This window comes from Pseudorca crassidens, chromosome 8, assembly GCF_039906515.1.
Source record: "Pseudorca crassidens isolate mPseCra1 chromosome 8, mPseCra1.hap1, whole genome shotgun sequence".
Lineage (NCBI taxonomy): Eukaryota > Metazoa > Chordata > Mammalia > Artiodactyla > Delphinidae > Pseudorca > Pseudorca crassidens.
The window spans coordinates 17,977,670-17,998,249 of NC_090303.1; the positions used below are offsets into that span (position 1 = coordinate 17,977,670).

A 20,580-nucleotide genomic window follows, 5' to 3' on the forward strand; every position below is an offset into this window, starting at 1 on the left:
CACACACACACACACACACACACACACACACTCTTTCTCTCTTTTTTTTTTTTTTTGTTTGTTTTTGTTTGTTTTCATCCTTTATTTCAGTAAGGAGAGCCAAGGGATTGAGGGGAGAGGGCTTAGAGAGAAAATGTGGAGCGCATGTCTCTCTCAATCCTGTATACATGTTTATTTTTATCAGAGATTAAGGGCTGGAGATGATGTTTAGGAATTTCATGAATAAGGGTCCTATTTAACCTTTTCTCACTGATTTCAGTCATTTGTATGAGCCAGAGTCATCCATCTGCATTGTATGTAATCATGACTGAAGCACATATAATATACTTAAAATTTAGATTTTGAATGTTTACTGAGGCCCAGTCATATTTTCACACTAAAACCTTATAACTAAGGCCTAGGGTCTTATATAACCTAATTGATAATTATACCTCACAGGAGAACAGTTTCTCAACCTTAGCACTATTGATGTTTTAGGCTGGGTAGTTCTCTGTCGTGGGGGACTGTCTTGTGCACTCTAGGGTGTTTAGCAGCGTCTCTGTGCTCTGTCCACTAGATGCTAGTAGCAAACCCTTACCCCACCCCGGTCGTGACAATCAGAAGTGTCTTGAAACATTGCCAGATGTCCTCTGGGGAGCAAAATTGCCCCCAGTTGAGACTCACTGCTGTAGAACTCTAAATAGAAATCTAATCCATGAAAAGGCTAACTGTTCTGCCCTCTAAGAATCACTGATATATTTATTATATTCAGTCTGGTCAAAAGCATATGATGTTCCAGTTTTGAAGAATTACTTTTGGTTTTGCCTCAGTCTTTTCAGAAACTTTAAAAAATGTGTTCTGCAAGAGGGGGGGGATATGGAGATATATGTATACATATAGCTGATTCACTTTGTTATAAAGCAGAAACTAACACAACGTTGTAAAGCAACTATACTCCAATAAAGATGTTAAAAAAATAATATAAAGAATAAATGAATGGAAATTAGAAAAAAAAAAAGTGTGTTCATGTGATCTTTGCTGCCTAAGTGGCACTACCCCTCTCTTCTTCTTTCTCCAGGGGTTCATTTGAGCATTCAACTTTTTGAAAATAAGAGAAAAGTGGTGGAGTTGAAATTTTTCAGTGCCATGTTCCACATATTTTAAGCTTTAAAAATCATTACTGACAGCAGTTAGGAGAAGAGCAGACTTCTGTTGGGTATTATAGTTAAACTGCATATAGTTTGAATTTGATATAATGTGAAAACTTTTACTCAAAATGCTTCTCATATTTCAGATTCTGTGTTTGATCTATTTAAAGTTTGCCTCTCCTTAATTTAATCTTCTTTTCAGGAGGTCCATGTTCTTATGGGAAATGCTGTGCAGCCCTTGCTGACTTCCGTGGGAGATGCCATAGAGGCCATCATCATCACTATGCATCAAGAAGATTTTGCTGGGTAATGACTTCCAACCAGAGTTTTCACTAAGCTTCAGTACATTTGTTTTTCATTCCCACCTCCACCTCTACTCCCTAAGTCTCTACCAATCTAGAACCTTGTTCCTCTTGTGATGGGATTGGCCTCCATCCTTACTTTATTCATTGAGCACCATTAGCAGATTAATTTTTTTCAGTTCTTCTTGTCATCTTCTCTCCTGTCATTGAAACATGGAACCATTAACATCTGCGGGACTCAGCTTAGCACTTCAGGACATTTGGTACTATCTCCTCTTTGCAATTATATCTTTTTCCTTACTTCTCACAAATAGGCTGTACTTGAGCCTCTGGTATTGGTATGGTATTCCTTGTATAAAATGTCCTGCCTCTGTCACTCTGCTAGTCCGATTCCCGCTCTGGTTTTGAGGGCAAGGTCCTGCCCAACCCCCTGCAAAGATGATTTTCCTTGTCAGAGTCTTGTGGCAGTCTAATCTGGTCATGTCACTCCTAGCCATAAGCAATTTGGTATTATTCCACAGCTCTTTCATGTGTATACTGCTTATCCATTTCATGTGTGTCTTGAATAAGAATCATAGTTCCTAGCTTACTGTTTACTGAAATCTTTTTAAGTAAAGTAAAATGGTTTTGACTTAGTGTATTAGAAAACTGTGGAGAATTTGAAATAGTTACTTGCACATGCTTAGTGTGATTTTTAAAAAAAATTTAACCATACTCGAGCTAAATATTCATATATTAGTGTAGATATGTTTTTTATTCCTAGTTCATAGTTAGTTACTATTTTTTAACTGCCCTGTTTCTTTATGTTCATGTTGTTTAATAGTGTATCTACTTTATTAAATTTCTAGCCACTAGTCTAGCTGTTTGTAGAAAAATTATGTGATTATTACACTGTATTTTAATTTTTCAAATCATTTATTATTTTCATTTACAAAGTACCTTTTGAAAGGTGAAAAGGTCAGTCTCTATTTTTAATAATGGTATGAAGCACAGGAGGGTAAAGTGGATTCTACACAAAAATGCTGTAGTATTTGGAGCCAGGAATATAAAACTGCTGATTACCAGTATTTGGGAGGAAATGAATTTTGTTCAGAAATGATCTGAAATGTCCCAGTTAGACCAATCATCAATGCCTCTGAAAAGGAAGCAAAACTGGAGTAATTTTTGAAGGCTTGTTCTAATAAGAGTGGTCAGGTGCTTACTTGAGTAACTGTATTGATGAGCCACAGCAGATAACACATTAGACATTAAAAGTTGGTTTCCCAAGTAGATATGTTTTTATTAGTTTGCTTAAATAGTAGTGAGCCAGATTGGTTCTTTAACTGATAGGTTGCCACAGGTATGCAGCATTATTTTAAGATGTATAACATTGTCCTCAATTTTTTTCCCCAAATGGCCGTTAATGGCTCCATTTCAGCTCACTCTCTCTGTACAGCAGACATTTGAGGTTCCACTGAAAGTTATTTTTCATACATGGCCGTACAGGAGTGTGGAGCATTCATGGCAGGAATTTTCCCACTTTCTAGAACCTTGTTATTAGTAATTCTGTCATGTCATTTCATATATGTATGGCTTATATGAAATATAAGATGACATTGGATGAAACTATTCAGCAAGTGGAATCACTTTTATAGTAGGGCCATCTTCCGGGATCACACTTGGAAAAATAATAATGAATACCTGCCCCTTCAAGCCCTTCACACCTTCTCACGGTAAAAGGAATAAATCAGGTTTACCTTCTGGGCCAACCTTATTTGTAGTATGATTACAGAATCCCCTGCTAATTAAAAAGTAATCCTCAACACAGTTTCCTGGTATTTTAAATGTATTTAGTGGGAGCTGTATGTTTCTTTCCAAATTAGATAAAGCTTAAATTGTAAATGTCTGACATAGTACATTGATTGAAATTCTGTTATTTAATGTAAAATGACTCGTGTCTTGATATCAGCTTTGAATGGGAGAGGGAAGTCAGTAACAGTAGGAGGACCCTAGATCCTTGAAGTGCTGGATGAGCGCCTCTGAGGAGGGGAGAACACACTGACCCCGGAACAACTGGTGCCGCTTCTCAGGCATGTGTTTGTTTAGTCCTTCTGCCTTCTGCCTCTGTATGCGGGCTCTCATTACAAAGACCGTGACATTTCTGCTCACTTTATCAGTTGAGAACCTCTTACTAAAAGGTTTGACGTAACTAGGAAAATTGAGCTTTAGCAATTGCCAAGCAAGGTTTATATTCTAGTAAATTTAAGTCAAACTTCTAATCCATGCTGAGAATTGATAATACATATTTCAGAATTTTTCTAATAGATCATTTTATTTTACTTACATTAACACACGCTTTCAGAACCTGGTCTAGTATATCATTTTCTAATCCTCAAGGAAATCATATCACCTAACCGGATTAGAATTCTTGAAACAATCCTCCAGAGTAGTACCAAGATAATGACAGTGCTTTTGATAAAGCATAAGATTAGAAAGAGATTGGTTCCCTTTTTTTTTTTTTAACCTAGCCTTTTGGACTGACAAAACCTGAATAAAGATAGGCCATGATGGTCTGAATCTGGCAAAATCAAACCCCACGTGAAGATTGCCATCTCTTACTAAGGCTGTCCCTGTACTCTATACCAAGCAGCACTCTACCCTATGATATTGCAGACAGCAGTGTTCCACCATGCCCCCTCAATGGCCTTGCCATAGTTAGGACATTCTTTCTTACACCCGAACAAAGTCTCTTCCTGCTGGAACATAGCATGCTTTCTCTATTTCTATCTGCTCTCTGGATGTGGAAGACCTTTGGTTAGCATCCCATTTATTATAATAACCATTGCTGTATTTTAAAATAATTAAGTCCACCTCATTCTCTTGCTCTAGGCATTTGAATCATATCTGTTGTTCTTCCCTAGACCATTGCCAGTTTCTCTGCATCATTCTCAGAGTATGATTTATTTTTTGAAAAAAAGATTCAGCATTATATAGCCAGTGATCTCACTGGCCCGCTAATTAATATCAGGTGATTTCTAATTTTGGCATAACTCTTCTTTCCTATAAATATTGCACATTCTTTTCATATATTCTTTAAAGAGCAATTATAAACACTTATAAATTATAAATAGTATTTCATGGAGCATCAGCTGGCATCATCTGTTGATCCAAATTAAAGCCTTTCCAAACATCATCTGGGAGGAAAAAATTGCATACCATGTGTATTGTTACATAACCAGTTCCACAGTCAGAATTCTACTATTGGACTGATTGGATTAAATAGCACAAGAGCAGAGATATCTTTGCCAAGAATCTGTTTGGGGAAGGCAGCATTTTCTGTTGCCACCAAGTGTAAAATCCTATTTCAGTATCTAATACTGATTTATTCACTAACAGGCAAACCACGTGAGTGGATGGAAAGTCGTAAAGCTGGAAGAGACCTTGAAAGGTCAGAGTGCATAAGGCACTTCTGCGAATCATCCAAGACAGATGGTTGTCTGTTTCATTTTTAATAGTCTTTTGGTAAATGGATTCCAAGATTCTTTCAGTCATCTTCCTAGCATCCTAAAACCGTCTTTAGAATATAATCTAAACATTGTTTTATGCTCTTTAACTTTTAGCAAAAATAAACAATGCCTGTCCTACCAATTTTTTAAAGTAAAAAATTGCTTAGGAGTGAAATAGCAGGCAGAGTGGGGAGACAAATATCAAATAGTGCCTTTTAGTGTACTGGCTGATTTTTTCTTTTGCAGATCATTACCCAGTTCAGGAAAGCCTGATGTTCCCTGTTCTCTCTACATGAAGGAGCTTCAAGGTTTTATCGCCAGAGTTATGAGTGACTACTTTAAACACTTCGAATGCTTGGATTTTGTCTTTGACAACACTGAAGCTATTGCCCAAAGAGCCATTGAACTCTTTATCCGAAATGCCAGTCTCATAAGACCTCTTGGTGAAGGTGGGAAAATGCGTCTTGCTGCTGATTTTGCGCAGGTAAATTGATGCATAGCTACAAAGGGGAAAATGTTTCAGCTTCAGTATTATCCATTAAATAAAAGACCATCTATGGTCTTCAGTTTTTTAACTGAAGACAGTTTTTAATGTGAAAAAAGGAAAGAATTTAAAGATACTTTCATACCAGCTTTTTTTACTTTGTCTTTAACAAAAGGATCATCAGTCGTCTTTGATATTTCAAGGTTAAGCTAAGTAGTTTGTCCCACAGTAGAGCAGCATTTCCCATTTTTACATAACATGGGGCTTTCTCACTATTTTATTATCCCACCAGGTCAGTACTGATAAGAATAATTGATTAACCTTGTTGGAAAATAATATAGACAATGAAATTTATCCTTCAAACAGTAGAAAAGGGCTGTCTGTTGTCACGTAAAGAGAAAGATCTCTGACACATGCATGGTTCTCCAGGGCGGTGTTCTAATTCATTTAGAAGCACAGACGACCAGGTGAATTATTTGATCCCCCTCTGTTAAATAAGAGTACCTTTCTTGTGCATGGCCACCTTGAAGTCATTCCACACTATCTGATGTGAATGAGGTAGAGTCACATTAAAACAGCAGAACCATAATCAGCTCTTATAGAAAGGTTTTTTTCTTTGTCCTTTAGACAGACTTTTTTAAAAGCCTTATAAATATAGTATCAGAGGCAGAGAAAAAAACACCTCATACATCCACTTTCATTAAAAAAAGATTCAGAAACAATTCGTATTTACATAGCACGTCAAAGGTGAACTTATTTTTTAAGCCTTTGAAAGCTATTACCTTTACTAGTCTAAATAGTTTTTCGAATGGATTATTCCTAGCGGTGTGCCAGATCCTTCCTGTTTATAAAGAGAGACAAATTGTAATGTCCCTCTTTATTCCTGTGTGTATCTGGGAGCAAGTCTTGGTTCATTATTCCTACTCCGAGGAAAGGATGTGGCGGGCTGCTTGTACCAGGCGGTGGTTGTAGACGCGCCCTCATACCTGACAGTTACAATAAGGAACAGGTACATATCATAATGTTTCAAGAGCCAGGCTCTTTGCATATTAACTGGTCTCGAATTAGTCATTTTCATCCCCAAATGATATGCCTGACACCACTAGGTCAGGGTAAAGAGCCTTCCTTTGTGAAATATGCCCTTAGTAACCTCAGCATGAAAATTGAAAGTAAATGCTACCATTCGTGTGGCTCCTTTTACCCTTCCCGTTTTTATCAACTTAATTCTCAGGCACCTGTATGTTCTGTTGTTACAGGTAAATTCTGTATATTGTCGTACTTGTCCCTTTCTGGGATTACAGGCTGCTTATCAAAGTGAAAACACAGTGATGTACCAAGACCTGCTCTTACTTGTTAAAAATACTGTGAGCTGAACTCAAATGGGTGTCTGTTCTTCTTTCCCCCTTTCCTCCTTCATTTTGTTTTTCTTTTCCTATCCTCTTCTTTCCCTGGGCTCTCCCTCCCCCACCCGTTTATTTGCATTCTGCTCCAGCTGGTTCTTGAGTCACTTTCCTGGAGGCAGCACTTCAAGTCCAATTAGAGTGGCAGCCAAGCAGGAGATGGCCAAAATGAGAGTGCTGTGGGAAGAAGGCTTTTTGTTTTTGTTTTTATTTTAATGCTATGTGACCTTGTGAGTTTTGAAAGCTGGAGAGCATTGTCCTGTGACCCTTGCTACCACAGCTGGCACCTGTTCAAATTGCGTAGCATCCAGGGGCAGGGTTGAGCTCCCACCTTCCTTAAAACTGCACAGTCAGAATTTTATTTGGCATTCCTTCTTTCTGAAGACATGTTGCCTATAAACCAAACCTTTCCCCAGGTCCCTTCTGTTAAGATAAATGAAACTCATCAATCATTATTATTAACTTATGCTCCAGGGCAGCCTCTGTTTTCCCTTTCTTACTCGATGTTAAGAAATATACTTTCCAGGCCGGCAGTGACACTGGTTGCTGCAGCCTCCGTGGGGCTGATTCCTTGGTTCACTTCGGGATAGTGTCCCTGTTTCAGAACCTCGTGCCACTCACTCTGTGGCTGCTTCCCTGGCCCTGTGGGTCGTGGGTGCAGGAAAGACAGGTGCCAGCACTTCTGAAGTCAGTCATGGTTGTGACCAGTAGCTTTGGCAAGTATTATCCAGCTGTTATATCTTCCCCCCATATTTTAAAAACATTAAAGTGAATTGAGGGCTTTTGTTTCATTTGATGTGGTTTCTTCCCACAACTGCAGTTATGTGGCATTGTACCTCGGGTTTCGTACTTGGTTGCATTTTTCTGGGGTGAATCAAAACCCTGAGATGGCATTGCCCTGACTTTTATATTCACGACGGGCATCACCTGGGACTAGAAAGCCTTTTGGCTGCCTCATTACTGAAAGTTCTACCGATTTGTATTCAAAATTAAAGCCATTGAGGCCATTGGAATCAAGACCACACAAATCCTCTGTGGGTTTGAAAAGAGTTCTTGTGATAAAAGTGCCTGCTTTTCTGGCATAAATAACAGAAAGAGAAAGAGCTCAGAAGATTCCAGTAGGGTAGGTTTGGGAATACTGATTATTTGGCATAAAGTCCAGTTGCAAAGACAGATAATGTTATGTTTTAAAGATTTCTGTAGGAATCCTAACTTCTCCCCACTGGTGGCATTGCACAGGTGAAAGAGTATGTATTTGCAGGGAGCCATCTGGGGGGGCTCACAATGAGGGAGGTGCCCGAAGCACACCCCCTAGGAATCAGGTCACAGGCATGAGGCGCTTTCCTCCTGGTAATTAATTCCCTACTGTGACCACATGGTCTCTGTGTTTACACTAATCACACAGCGCTTGTAAAGTACTAAGCTGGTCCAAGGCCACTGGGGTTCTGCTGATTCAGAATCTCTCTGGGGACTTGTCCATACTGCCCTCTGAACCACACATTCCCCTCTGCCCCTCAACTATGTTTCTTTCCTGAGGGAAAGGACGGCTTTTGACATTGGCATTAAATCATTTACTCAGTGGCACTCTGAGCAGTTTCTCTTTATTTCTGGTGCCCTTTAAATACTATACATTTATATCTATTTTGCTTTTTGCCTGGAAATATAAATTTAGGGAAGAACCCCAGATAATCAAGATTCTAATTCCTATTGCCTTTTCTCCTGAACAGTATCAGGGCAGGAATGCCCTGGGAGTATCCATAGATGCCCTGTGGTTAACCAAATGTCTGCGGTGGGCACGGAGCAGCTATGTAATTAGTTCACCACGCCTGCAGCTGACTGTTCGTCCCTCCAAACAGGGGAGCTGGAGAGAGGCGGTTGCAGATGCCATTTTTGTATCCACAGCTAATTGCAGAGTCACCTCCTCTAAAAGGAACATTCCTGCCCTTCAGAAACATGGCCTTTATTGTTTAATGGAACCCTGGCAGAAGAAGATGGTTTTTAGTACCCTAGAGGTCCTTGATGGATGAAAAATTTATTTTGAACATTTAACGTTTTGAAATTGTCCTATGGCATAGAAATCTGCAGTCATCATAGGTGACCCAGCCATTCGAGGTCATATTCTCTCATACCGTAATTTTTTCCTAGCCACTTACTTGTTTTAACATTCAATCTTGCTCAAGTGCTAAGGCAAAGGTTGTTTGGTTTAATCTTTGAAAATGATGAAGCCCACTAGGGTAACTGAAAAAAAATTGACAAAAACATTTCATGAAAAATACTTCATATTTTCAGTGTGTAAGAAACCATTATATGTACACATGCACAGACACACACACACAAATACTTTGCGCTGACTATAAAATAAATGCCACATTCTGTAGGAAACCAGAAACTCCCATTGAGTGAATAAACAGGTCCCAAGGAACAGCCCCATCACTCAGTGTCTTCGAGAACACTAGGTCAAGGCCGCTCTCTTTTGCATTGTTGGCAAGAGTCTGACTTTTCTTCCTCAGATTTCTCTTTTTATTTACTTATTCTTTTGTATTTTAGAGAGTTTGCTAATCATGTGAGGTTGGTTTCCCTCTAGAACCTACAGGGTATATACTGTGTCTTCTGTATGCTAGGAGAGAAATTCACCAGTCACGACTCACCCTTGAGACATCTGAAGAAAGCAAGCTGCCCTGCAATTCTCCCCGACATTCAGTTCATACAGTTGCTTTCACACTTGTCATTTCTCTTAATAGTAATCAGTATGTGTGTATGTGTGTCTATGTATACACACACATACCTCTCTTAAAATTTAGATGAATAAAAATTACATTGTTTAAATAAATATTTATTCCCTTCTTTGATAAATTTGAGAGAGCTCCTCAGAGGCAAGACCATCTAATTCATCTTCTCATCCCCGTGTCTAGCTTGGTGCCTGGAGTCAAAAATGTTTCTCAAATGAGTGAGTGATTAGGTCTCCATGGTCTTCCAACGTCAAGGAGATTTGAACACTTTTTCAGAAAGATGGCCAGCAAGACAGAAACCCCATTTTTCTTTCATATGTTTTTCCTGAAGAAAGATGTTGATTTACCAGGGAGCAGCCTTTTCTCAGTCATTTTCTAAATTATTCTTTACTAGGGTCCTGTTTATAGCGAGTATAGAGAGATGGTTTATCATCTGAGTACCACATATGCAAAAATTTTGCATATGCGCTTGGTGGATAAAGAACAGGTAGCCTAAAACTCAATTAATGACAAAATTTCCAGTCAAAGGAGGAAAATAAAGAGAAGTGAAAGTAGTAGTTGCTAAGTTCTTCAGTCAGGAAACAAATTAATTCACTAACGTTTAAAAGGGGAAAGTTTTTAAAATACTGATAATAAGTGCTGACATTTAACAAGCACTTACTATATGCTGTGTGCATAGTGCTTTGTGAAATTATCTATTTTACTTGCATAATTTTACGATAGGCATTACCTTCATTTGAAAGATGAGGAAGTTGGAACGTAAAGAGGTTAAGTCCAGGGCCACACAACTAGTCGTTGTAGAGCAGAAATTCTGACACAAGTGCGCTGCCTCCAGAGTCAGTGCTTTTAACCCCCTGAGCCAGCCTGGTGAAAACGGACATCATTTATGTTAATGTACAAAGGCTCGTGATGTCTGCTTAAAGTATAGCCACAGAGGCAGGCTTGAAAACCTTCCTTTTTCTGATTTTTCAGTGGAGAAAAACAATCTAAACTTTCTCCTCTTACATAACAAAAAATGCTTTTCTCTTCTTGAAGGAATTATGCCTCTTTAGTAAATAAATGCAGAAGTTATCTAAGCTCTTGCCTTTTAATAAATTTGACTTTCAAAACCTGCCTCACAGTGAAGATAAAATTTAAGTTTACTGCAAGCTACAACCTTCTGTGATCCAAGTGTGTCCCCAGTTCACTTCAAGATTCTGATGTAAAAAGCTGGGGATATCTTTTAATATTTCAGATGGAGTTGGCTGTGGGTCCGTTCTGCAGAAGAGTATCTGATTTAGGAAAGTCCTATCGAATGCTGAGATCATTCAGGTGAGACGTAATTCTGTTTTCGCTGTTAATATAGCCATATCCTGTTAGCAGATAAATCCTCCCCTGTTCATGTCCATCTGTATGAAATTGCCATTATTCAACCATTCTGTGATGTACAGCAGTGGCATTTGAAAGTTATTCTTCAAACCATAAATTTATATAGTGCTATATGCGATGACTAGTGTATGTATGTATGTCTGTGTATGTGTTAGTTTTGAGTTGCAGTTCATAAGATCTGGTAAATTTTTTATTATGCTCTTTCTAGGGGGATTTATTTATTTTTTACTCTCCATTCTTACAGAAATATATTGAGTAGTAATACAAGGCAGTTCATAATTTATAGATGTCTTTTTCTGAAAGTATTACTGGTTCATTTATCATTTCCAATCCAGTTTACTTCTAAAAAGGTCATAAGTTGTATTCCCTAACAAAACTATTAGAGTATTAGAAGAACTGAGTTTAGCGGTGAAATGCAGGGAATGACTGTAAATGTAGTAGATAATTTAGGCTAAAGATGGCTAATGCAATTGAGCACAAAATTTGGGATTGAGCTTACTTGAAACCAGTTCAAAAAGAAAAACAATGAGTTAATTCAAACTCATAATCTTAAGAATATACCAGTTGAACAGGAAAATCATTTTCAGTGCTGAATGCTTAGATAGACCTTTTACCAACTCAGATTTTAAAGACTTGAATAGCTTAATGACTAGGTCTTAAGTATCAGATTTTAGAAGATAAAAAGATGTTGTTCGTACGGCTGTTTATTCAGTAAGCCAAACTTTTTCACATCGTGGCACACATAGAAAATATATACATATAAAACGATGACCAACCCTGAGGGCCAAGGGGATCAACATAATACTTATGACCATTTTCTGACCACAGCATACCAGATGGGAAACCTTGATTTCAGCTCTCCATAATATCCAAAAGCATAATGGTTTTTGAATCTTTCTTTATAAAGTTAGGTTAAGAGAGTCCAGGCATGTGACTTTCTATAAACGGCCTCAGTACCAGAAACTAGAGTAATCAATAAGCAGTATGTTCTTTAAAAGATTACTTCACTCTCTTATGTCATCCAAGCTTTTGGTAGAAAATTCAAGTGTAATGAACCCAAGGTTTTTGATTGAAAGGGAAGGCTTATCCTTTACTTTGCCTGTGAGTAATTGGCAGTGATTTTTTTTAATGGCAACACAAGAGCCTGAAATATTTTTCTCAGATGCCCATCTGAGTTGGATTTCAAAAAAACTTAAAGTGGGATCACAAGTGTTTTCAGCTACCTTCTTTGGATTATCTCAAACCTTTTATAAAGTATTTAAATATTTTGGAAGCCTTAGGGTTTGGCACTACCAAATGTGGACAAGTCGAAAGATTAAGAGATACTGAGTACCCGATCCACCAGTCATCATCTGTATGTACCATAAAAATAACCTTAATAAAACTCCTGTAAAATCACTTACTTTGAGTATGATGGTAACACGGCAGTCCCGGTTGGATGATCAAATGCTGCCCTCAGTAACGGAATCTTAGCATGTTGAGGGATATCAACCAATTAGGTATTTTAAAAGGCATGGGAAAAGCTGTGATTAGGGATTTGCTATTTTAAGATTAGAATATTATTTTTGATAGTGCTGGCTCCCATGTTTAGTTGTTTATTCCACATGTATGTATTAAAATAGTGCTTATCTTATTTGCTGAGGCAAGACGGCCTTTATCCAAGTGCTTTTAAAGTTGTGTCACAGTATGGAGATACACATTCTAAGGTTTCTCATAAGAACAGTTCTATTTTAATTCATTTAAGATTTTCTGTCAACCCTCCCAGTTTTCACATGAAAGAAGGACTCTTTAAAGGAGCGTTTAAAGTTTGAATAGTAGTGACACCTTCTAGTATCTATTTATGGAATAAAAAATTAATGATTGGTTAGTGTATAATTTTTTTAAATCCTATGGGGTTTTTTTTTTTGGTTTTTTTTCGCGTTACGCGGGCCTCTCACTGTTGTGGCCTCTCCTGTTGTGGAGCACAGGCTCCGGACGCGCAGGCTCAGTGGCCATGGCTCACGGGCCCAGCCGCTTCGCGGCATGTGGGATCTTCCCGGACCGGGGCACGAACCCGTGTCCTCTGCATTGGCAGGCGGACTCTCAACCACTGCGCCACCAGGGAGGCCCAAAATCCTATGTTTTTTATAGCTTCTCTCATGAGGCAATGGTCAATCTAGATGTGTTTCCGAAGTTTGACCCTGACTCACATTAAGAGAGATTTTATGTTACCATCTGGCATATACTTGCATGCAAGTACACTCAAACGCAGGCACACACACATGCACACACACGTGTGCCATGAAACAGTAGTTACTCTCACTTCGTGTGATATTCTGTGACATTTCTTTTTCATTTGGTTGGTTATTTTAACCCATTTAATTGGTTTCATGACCCACTAATGTTTTGCATCCCATGGTTTCTCACCTTTTTCACAGGGCCCTCTATTGGTGAACTTCAGCTGCTCTAGTGATAGGAGCTGAGTTTTGTCCCTTTCTCCATCTATAAAGATTTATGCCCTTTTCTCCCGGGATTCTGGTAGCCCTGAGCTTCCTCCAGCACACCCCTCAGCTCCTAAGGCCTTGGCACATACGTAATAAGAGTAATTGTACTTTGCCTATGAAGACTTCTCCATATCTTGAATTCAGTGAAAAATTCTAACAGAGATTTATATCTGTCAGTATATTCCTAAAGATATATTGAATGTACAGAAATCTCTCAGATTGATTCTAGAGCTTTCTCAGTTGTTTGAGAGGTCTTGGACACCATATGATAAAGATTTTAAGATTAAGTGGATCAGGAAATAAAATGAAAGTGTAGTATATTCTGGTGTTCAAATCTAGCCCTAGTCTGAAAAGAAGGTTTCAGGTCCCATCTTTGGAGAAAAGGGATGTCAGTGCCCCTGCCTCTGCCTGTATACATGTCCAGGAAAGGCCCCGGCTCCACCAGCTTCTCTGCAGTTGTCGTGATTGACTTAGGACAGCTTCCCCATGTGGAGGTCCTACAGAGTCCCTTCCTAGAGGGGAGTGAGTCAATACAGAGTCGTCTTTATTCTAGTAACCCAGTTCTAGGCACTTTATTTGCTACCTGCAAAAACTTGTGAAGACATCTGTCTCTTCTCTAAAATTAGTCCTGAGCAGTTGCGGGGGCAGGGCCCATTCTTGTGAACCCTGCCATCTGTGCTGTGTGCTGTGACAAGGAAAAGGCGTCGTCCAGTGGTCGTGTGCGTAATTGACCTGGGCTCTTGTTCATGGGTCTCCTCCCTAAAGGTTCCGAGTCACATCAGCACCAGCCCAGTGGCAGTCAGTAGGAGACTGGCTAAATAAAACATGCCACATTCATAGGATCAAATATATGCAGCCGTTAACAAGTTATGTTGTTAGTTAATATCTAAGAATATGAAAAATACTTCCTAATGCATCACGAAATGAAAAAGGCTACTAAACAGTATATATGGTATAGGTCCCTACTATTTTTAAAATAATAGCATGTGTGTTTGGAGAGGAAAAATCAAGGCTAAAGATCAAAATGTTACCTTGGGAGAGTAGCATTGTTACTAGTGATTTTTCCTTTAGAGGTTTCCTATATTATTCAAACTTTTTGCTTTGGTTGTTTTATATTTGTAGTTAGAAAAATCAACAGATATATTTAACAATCCCTCTTGCAGTGTTTCATCCATTTAAAAATAACAAGGGAGCCTAAAAATAATATAAAATATACTAAAACGTTATATGGTAAGGGTCGGGGGGCGAGAAAAACAGGCAGCCAAACTACCAAAAGCCCAGGAGGTTTAGAGGCAGGGGCTGCAGGAGGGGGCAGCAGGCCCAGTGCAAGGGAGGGTGACGGTGCCAGGCGGGGCGTCTCCAGCCCAGACCCCGGTGCAGCCTCCCCTCCCCCCTCCCCAGACACCCTGGCTTTGGCAGGCGCACCCTCCTCTCATCAGGCAGCCATCTGCCACAGGGCACTTCTCTTGGACGTAATGTCAGTGGACTCTTTAATTAGGCTGGCAAGCCTCTTCCAGGCATTTACCTTTTACTGTCTGCATGAGAATTTCCCAGGCAGCGGGAATCTTTTACCCCGGAGCGAATGCTGCCTCAGAAAGCTGCCGACATTAGGGACTTGCCCCTGGGTGGTTTGTGTTTGTACACAAGACACACGAGGCGCGGTCCCTGTCCACCCCTCCGCAGCATGACGGTGTGTCCCCCAGGAGGTGTCCGTGAGGGAGGTTACCTTTGCTCCACCTGGCCAGGAGCCTGTCAGTGCAGATCGTTGTGAGACAAAGGACAGAAAGAGCCACAGGCCTCTCACCGCCCGGGACACAGACCCTGCCTTCAGGCAGGCCTGCTCCCAGGGAACAGCCTGCTCTGCTGGAAGCTTCCTTGGGTTTAGTGGAAGAGCCTTGAGAGCTGCCAGGAGATAAGAGGTGTTCTGATGGATCTCTTAGCATGAGGGGCCCGGAGAAGGAAGAGCATTAGTAACTCTAGAGTGTAGTGTTCACGTCAACAGTTTTCAGTTGGAGGCGTGGTGAAGGTTCCCGTGTCTGCAGTTACTTCCGTGATCATCTGCCACTTGAGGTTCCACGCAGGTCCCTGCCTGCGGGTCTGCAGACCTGACGGTGGCCGTCTCTGCAGCCTCCGTGACGAGCACTTCCAGCCCCAGATGTGTTCTGTTCCTTCTTTCCACTCAGTCCATCCTCTGCAATCACGATTTCCCCAAGGTTTCTGGATTCTTAATTCCAAGTTTCTGACGTCAGCGTTGAAGACAGAAGGCAGCCACGTCTGGGGCTTGCTTCGCTTTGCTGCCTGCCAATCCTTCGGCAGTGCTAGGAGCAGCCGGGTAAATGTGGAGGACTGGATGGTTCATTTGTTGTCGTTTTTATTCTAACAGTCATTGTTTGATTATTATATGCTAAGCCTGTGCTGAGCGTTGTCCTGGTACTTTCTCCTTCCACCCTCACCACAATAGATGAGAGTTAGGGACAACTCCCAGGCAGCAGTCAAGGCTGAGGGGTGTAAGCTTTGGGGGCTGCACATGTGAGAACTGTGTGTGAGCCGCAGGGCTGCATTTCAGACCCAGGACTGCCTGTGCTCGCAACCACCGAGCCCCGCGTCTTATCCCAGAAGTCTGTGCTTGTTTGCACTCCAGAGGGTCCTAGAGCAATATGTGCACACTTATATGATTCATCCAGGAGAAGTCAGAGAGTGTTAAAGAGAATCTAAACTCCCCACTTTGGCGGTGACCTCCTGCTCTGAAATGCCGCATCTCCCATCTTCTGCTGCAGACAGCCTTCTGGGAGATGCTGCAGGAAGCTTGAACCAAATGTGGGCTTTTATTCTCAGAGAACGCCTGCTTGAAACCCCTGCCTCCTTTCTGTCCTGGTCCCCTGGGACTGACAGCCTTAGACTCCAAGACAGGAACTTGGGGGGCCTCTCACCTCTCTGCTCTGAGCCCTGACTCACCCCCCAGTCATCAGCCTCCTGCTCCGTTCTCTCCTGGGACACACACAGTCCCTCCTGCCACCATATCTGGGCCTCTTCCCATCTCTCCGAAGCCCTCACTATGTCCAGTGCAGGGAGGAGTCCCGTGTCCTCCCCTCCTGCCCCACTCATTTCTCTGCTGATTCCGCGTCTCAGTGCACATTCTCAGTGGTCTGGGCTGCCCTCACCAAAAGGGGCTTTGCGGGGCGGGTGGCGGCAGGCAGCCCAGGAACCCCGGATGCTGGCTGTGGACGCGGGACAGCAGGACTCAAGTCTTGTTCCACTCCGTAATTGGCCTTAACAGAAGACTGACAGCTACACAGCTCTGGATCACTTAAATGTGGAGATCTACTAGAAGTACAGTTTTTTTCTAATGGGATCTAATACTTGATTAATTAAGACTACCAGCTGGGGACTTCCCTGGTGGCACGGTGGTTAAGAATCCGCCTGCTAATGCAGGGGACACGGGTTCGAGCCCTGGTCCGGGAAGATCCCACATGCCACGGAGCAACTAAGCCCGTGCGCCACAGCTACTGAGGCTGCGCTTAGAGCCCGCGAGCCACAGCTACTGAAGCCTGCGCGCCTAGAGCCCGTGCTCTGCAACAAGAGAAGCCCCCGCGATGAGAAGCCTGCAAACTGCAATGAAGAGTAGCCCCTGCTCGCCGCAACTAGAGAAAGCCCAGGCATAGCAACAAAGACCCATCGCAGCCGAAAGTAAATAAATTAATTAAATAAATTAAAAAAGAAATACCAGCTGCCTGTAAAGTTTAACCTTGAAAAACACTGCTACTTAGAGTATTTTTCTCTAAGAGTGATTTTGTGGCATTTGGGGTATCTGTGTTTTATAACACCTTAATGAATTTCCTTTTGTTCCTTTTATCACCTCAGATGGTGATGTATTTTTTGAACTTGCCGGTATTTCAGATTCCACCTGGAATCAGGGAGAAGGGAGGTTCTCATTCTGTGTTCTTTCAGCTTCTTAAAACAAGCACCGGAAACAAAATGTCTGCATTCAGTGTTTACAGGTAATTATGTCAGTGATGCATAATACGAAACCAAATCCAGTTGTGCTTTCCGTGGCTTTTTTGGCAGTCCTGTTAGTGGCTAGAGTGGAAGATTTGGTCTTGGCAGAAAAATTACAGCTGTGACTCAGAGCTCCAAAGGGACAAGTGATTGACCAGAAGATGCTGTTTCAAAGTGAGCTGGTTTCTATCAGGCCTGCCCTGTGCAGGTGTTGCAGTCAGCAGCCTCGTGTGTGGCTCGGCTGGGCTGCCGGCCGTGGCACGTTACCGATCGTTCCTCCCTCACCGTCTCCCTCCCTCTCCCTTTCTCATCCTTCTTCCCTTCCTGCCCTTGGATTGTTTGCAGTTTGCATCAAGAATATAGAAGGAAAACAAAGAAAAACACAAATATTCAAACCATAAAACTCATTTAATTGTGGTAGATAAGTTTCAAATTTGACTTTAAACTTCCTGAAGCCAAAGATAAAAGAGGAACAGAATCAGCTATGTAATTCTCACTTTCGGGAGGAAGGAAGTATATCAATTCTTAGGAAAAAGTTCATTGTTTCTTAGTACTTAATTCCAAAGCATTTGTACGTGGGACTTCATATAGGGAGCACTGAGAGAGAGTGGGGACCAAAATTCTTGGTCATCTTTTTGTCATAGAGGCAGAAAGGATTCCATGTGGCTGCCCTTCAGTAAGTGGAGGACTGTCATACAGGACTGGCCTCTCCCCCCCCGGGTCTCCTCATGTCATGAGCTAGGGTTCAGGATGAATCCTACCATGTCACATGCTGTAGGCAAAGATTGGGCTTTACTGGGGCAGGGGAGGACTCTCACCAGACCAGGGGCAGCCGGGAGAGAAGTGAAGGCACAAGCTCCCTGTCTGCCCACATCCTCAGGGTGGCCTCTCAGGAGCGCCAGCAGGATGAGCCCGTGACCCAGTGGAGGAGCCGCCTCCCCCCTGGCTCTTTGCCCTGTTACAGCTCAAACACGCGCTTGGCCCCAGGCTGGCTTTGAGTCTGGGAATGTCAGCTGCTCAGCACCCGGTGACCTTGGGCTGTGAGATGTTTCAGCTTCCTCTGCTGGGACAAGGGTTCTCCAGGCTACGGGAAGTGGAGCTGGGGCACAGTTTCCTCCCCTCCCACCCAGAGTCAGCTTCCAGAGGCCTCTGAGACCGTAGTGCTCATCGCCGCCCCCCACCCCCCGAAGAACTTCAGGTCATGCTGGGTGAAAATAATTCCAAGAGAGACTGTGATGATATGGTTCAATTATGTGGGTGACTGGAGGTCCTTGACCCATGGAGAGAATTTGGGGATACCTAAAGAGATAATAACTGCATGGCCTTCAAACGGTGTCCTGGAAACATTACTTTGCTCAGGTTACCATATAGGAGTTGTTAACAGTTTGAAGTTGTACTTTCTCCAGGGGTCTTTTTTTCTCTCTGAGAATAAGTCTCTCTGTTCTAAAAACGTGATGAGTAGTTGCTACAGTTGATATCCTAAAAGAGGCTGCCTGACAAAATGAAGAGCCAGGCTGCACAGGTTTGAGTCTGTGTTCTGCCCTTTCCTAGCTTTTACTTGATTTCTCTTCCTCTCAGTTTACCTGTCTGTAAAATGGGGATGTAACCGTGCCTACCTCATAGGGTCGTTTGGAGGAATAAATGAGTTCACGTTTCTAAAGCTTTAAATAAGTGTTCTGTGTGGTAGCCATTGCTGCTGCTGTTAAAACTAGGAGCTTTGCCTAGATGGAGACAGGGTCTTCGACACACAGAGAAGGACTTAAACAGGGATGCCTCCAGGAAAACCAGAATTCCCTCAGCAACGTTTTCATACCCGAGTAGGTGCTGGACTCATTGCCTAAGGCTCTGCAGCGTGGAGCTCTGTGAGATGACTGCCCTTGGAAGTGTTCAAGGCAAGTGTACCACCCACAGCTGTGGGAAGACCCTAGCCCTGCTCCCACGGAGGACCTGGTTCAGAGCTTTGTGGAAGTCTGGAGACAGGCAACACAGATGAACTAAAAAGTTTCCACAGTAGTTAAAGACAATAAATTATAGAATAATGTTGTTTTACAAAACAGTTGAAATTAGAAAAATCCCTACCAGGGATAAATTTTATAGAATAGCTACTATAAAGACATTTTTTCCAATATATTCTGGATCCAACCAGAACCAACTATCTTTTGAGAGCACTGCTGACTCTTGAGTGTATCATCAGTGTGGTGAAGAAGCTTGTGTCTCTGGTTCGTCCAGGCCTTCAGCTGTAGATTGGAGTAAATTAGGTGGGGTGAAGAAAGAGCCCAGGTACAGAGCTATTTTACATACTTCAGAATCGCTGCTGAGTCAGGAGATGTTGCTGCCATCTTTCCTCTTGAGATTCAGCCTCTACAGCTTGGCCTTTAATTAACTCTTATCCATCAGAGCCCAAAGCCAAGGAAGAGTCAGTAAAAGTTTCAAATTATTTTTGCCAGCCTTTGACAAGGGGGTAGGTGGTTGGGTAACGGGATAGATTTTCCTGCAGGCTCCTGTAAAATGCAGGGGTACCCCGGACATATTACGGGTTCGGTTCCAGATCACTGCCGTAAAGCAAGTGTCACAGTAAAGCCAGCCACACAAATGGTTTTGTTTCCCAGTGCATATAAAAGTTACATTTATACTATAGTTTATTAAGTATGTAGTAGCATTATGTCTAAAAAAATTGTACGTATCTTAATTAAAAATACTTTATTGCTAAAAATGCTAACCATCATCTAACAATACAGTGTTGCCATAAACCTTCAGTTTGTTAAAAAACACCAAATCTGTGAAGTACAGTAAAATGAGGGAGGCCCTTCGTGGATGGTGACGCCCAGACACACAGTGTGTCAGGATGGAGGGATGGTCAGTGAGGTAATAATTTTGTATATACAAGGACGTAATTGCCCTTTGAAGAGTTGTATAGAAAACTGAATTTTGAATTTATTGAAATTTTGAATTTATCCACATTAGATTATAGCCCAAGGAAGGATTTTATATAAAATAAAAACTGAAAATTTTGACCAAACCTATTAGTTACAACTACTTGACAGCTTCAGCTAAGTGCTTTGATTTTAGCCTGTTCATCAGATGAGCTCTAAGAGGGGATTTTGCTGAGTCACCCTGAAGTAACGTCAGACCCAAAGGCAGTGAGCTGGGGGTCAAGGAAGGAGCTGAAGGGCAGGTCCACCTGCCAGAGTGTGGGGTGGGTGTGT

The 20,580-nt window shown here is 41.7% G+C and overlaps 1 protein-coding gene across 1 annotated transcript in view; it reads left to right on the plus strand.

Moving 5' to 3' along the window:
* Positions 1–20,580, plus strand: part of COG5 (component of oligomeric golgi complex 5) — a 283,180-nt gene that overhangs the window by 253,202 nt on the left and 9,398 nt on the right. Inside the window, exons 17-19 of the mRNA XM_067745932.1 lie at positions 1,330–1,433; positions 5,161–5,398; positions 10,762–10,838. Of these exons, the coding sequence (XP_067602033.1) occupies positions 1,330–1,433; positions 5,161–5,398; positions 10,762–10,838 (419 nt within the window). The remainder of the gene's footprint in view (positions 1–1,329; positions 1,434–5,160; positions 5,399–10,761; positions 10,839–20,580) is intronic.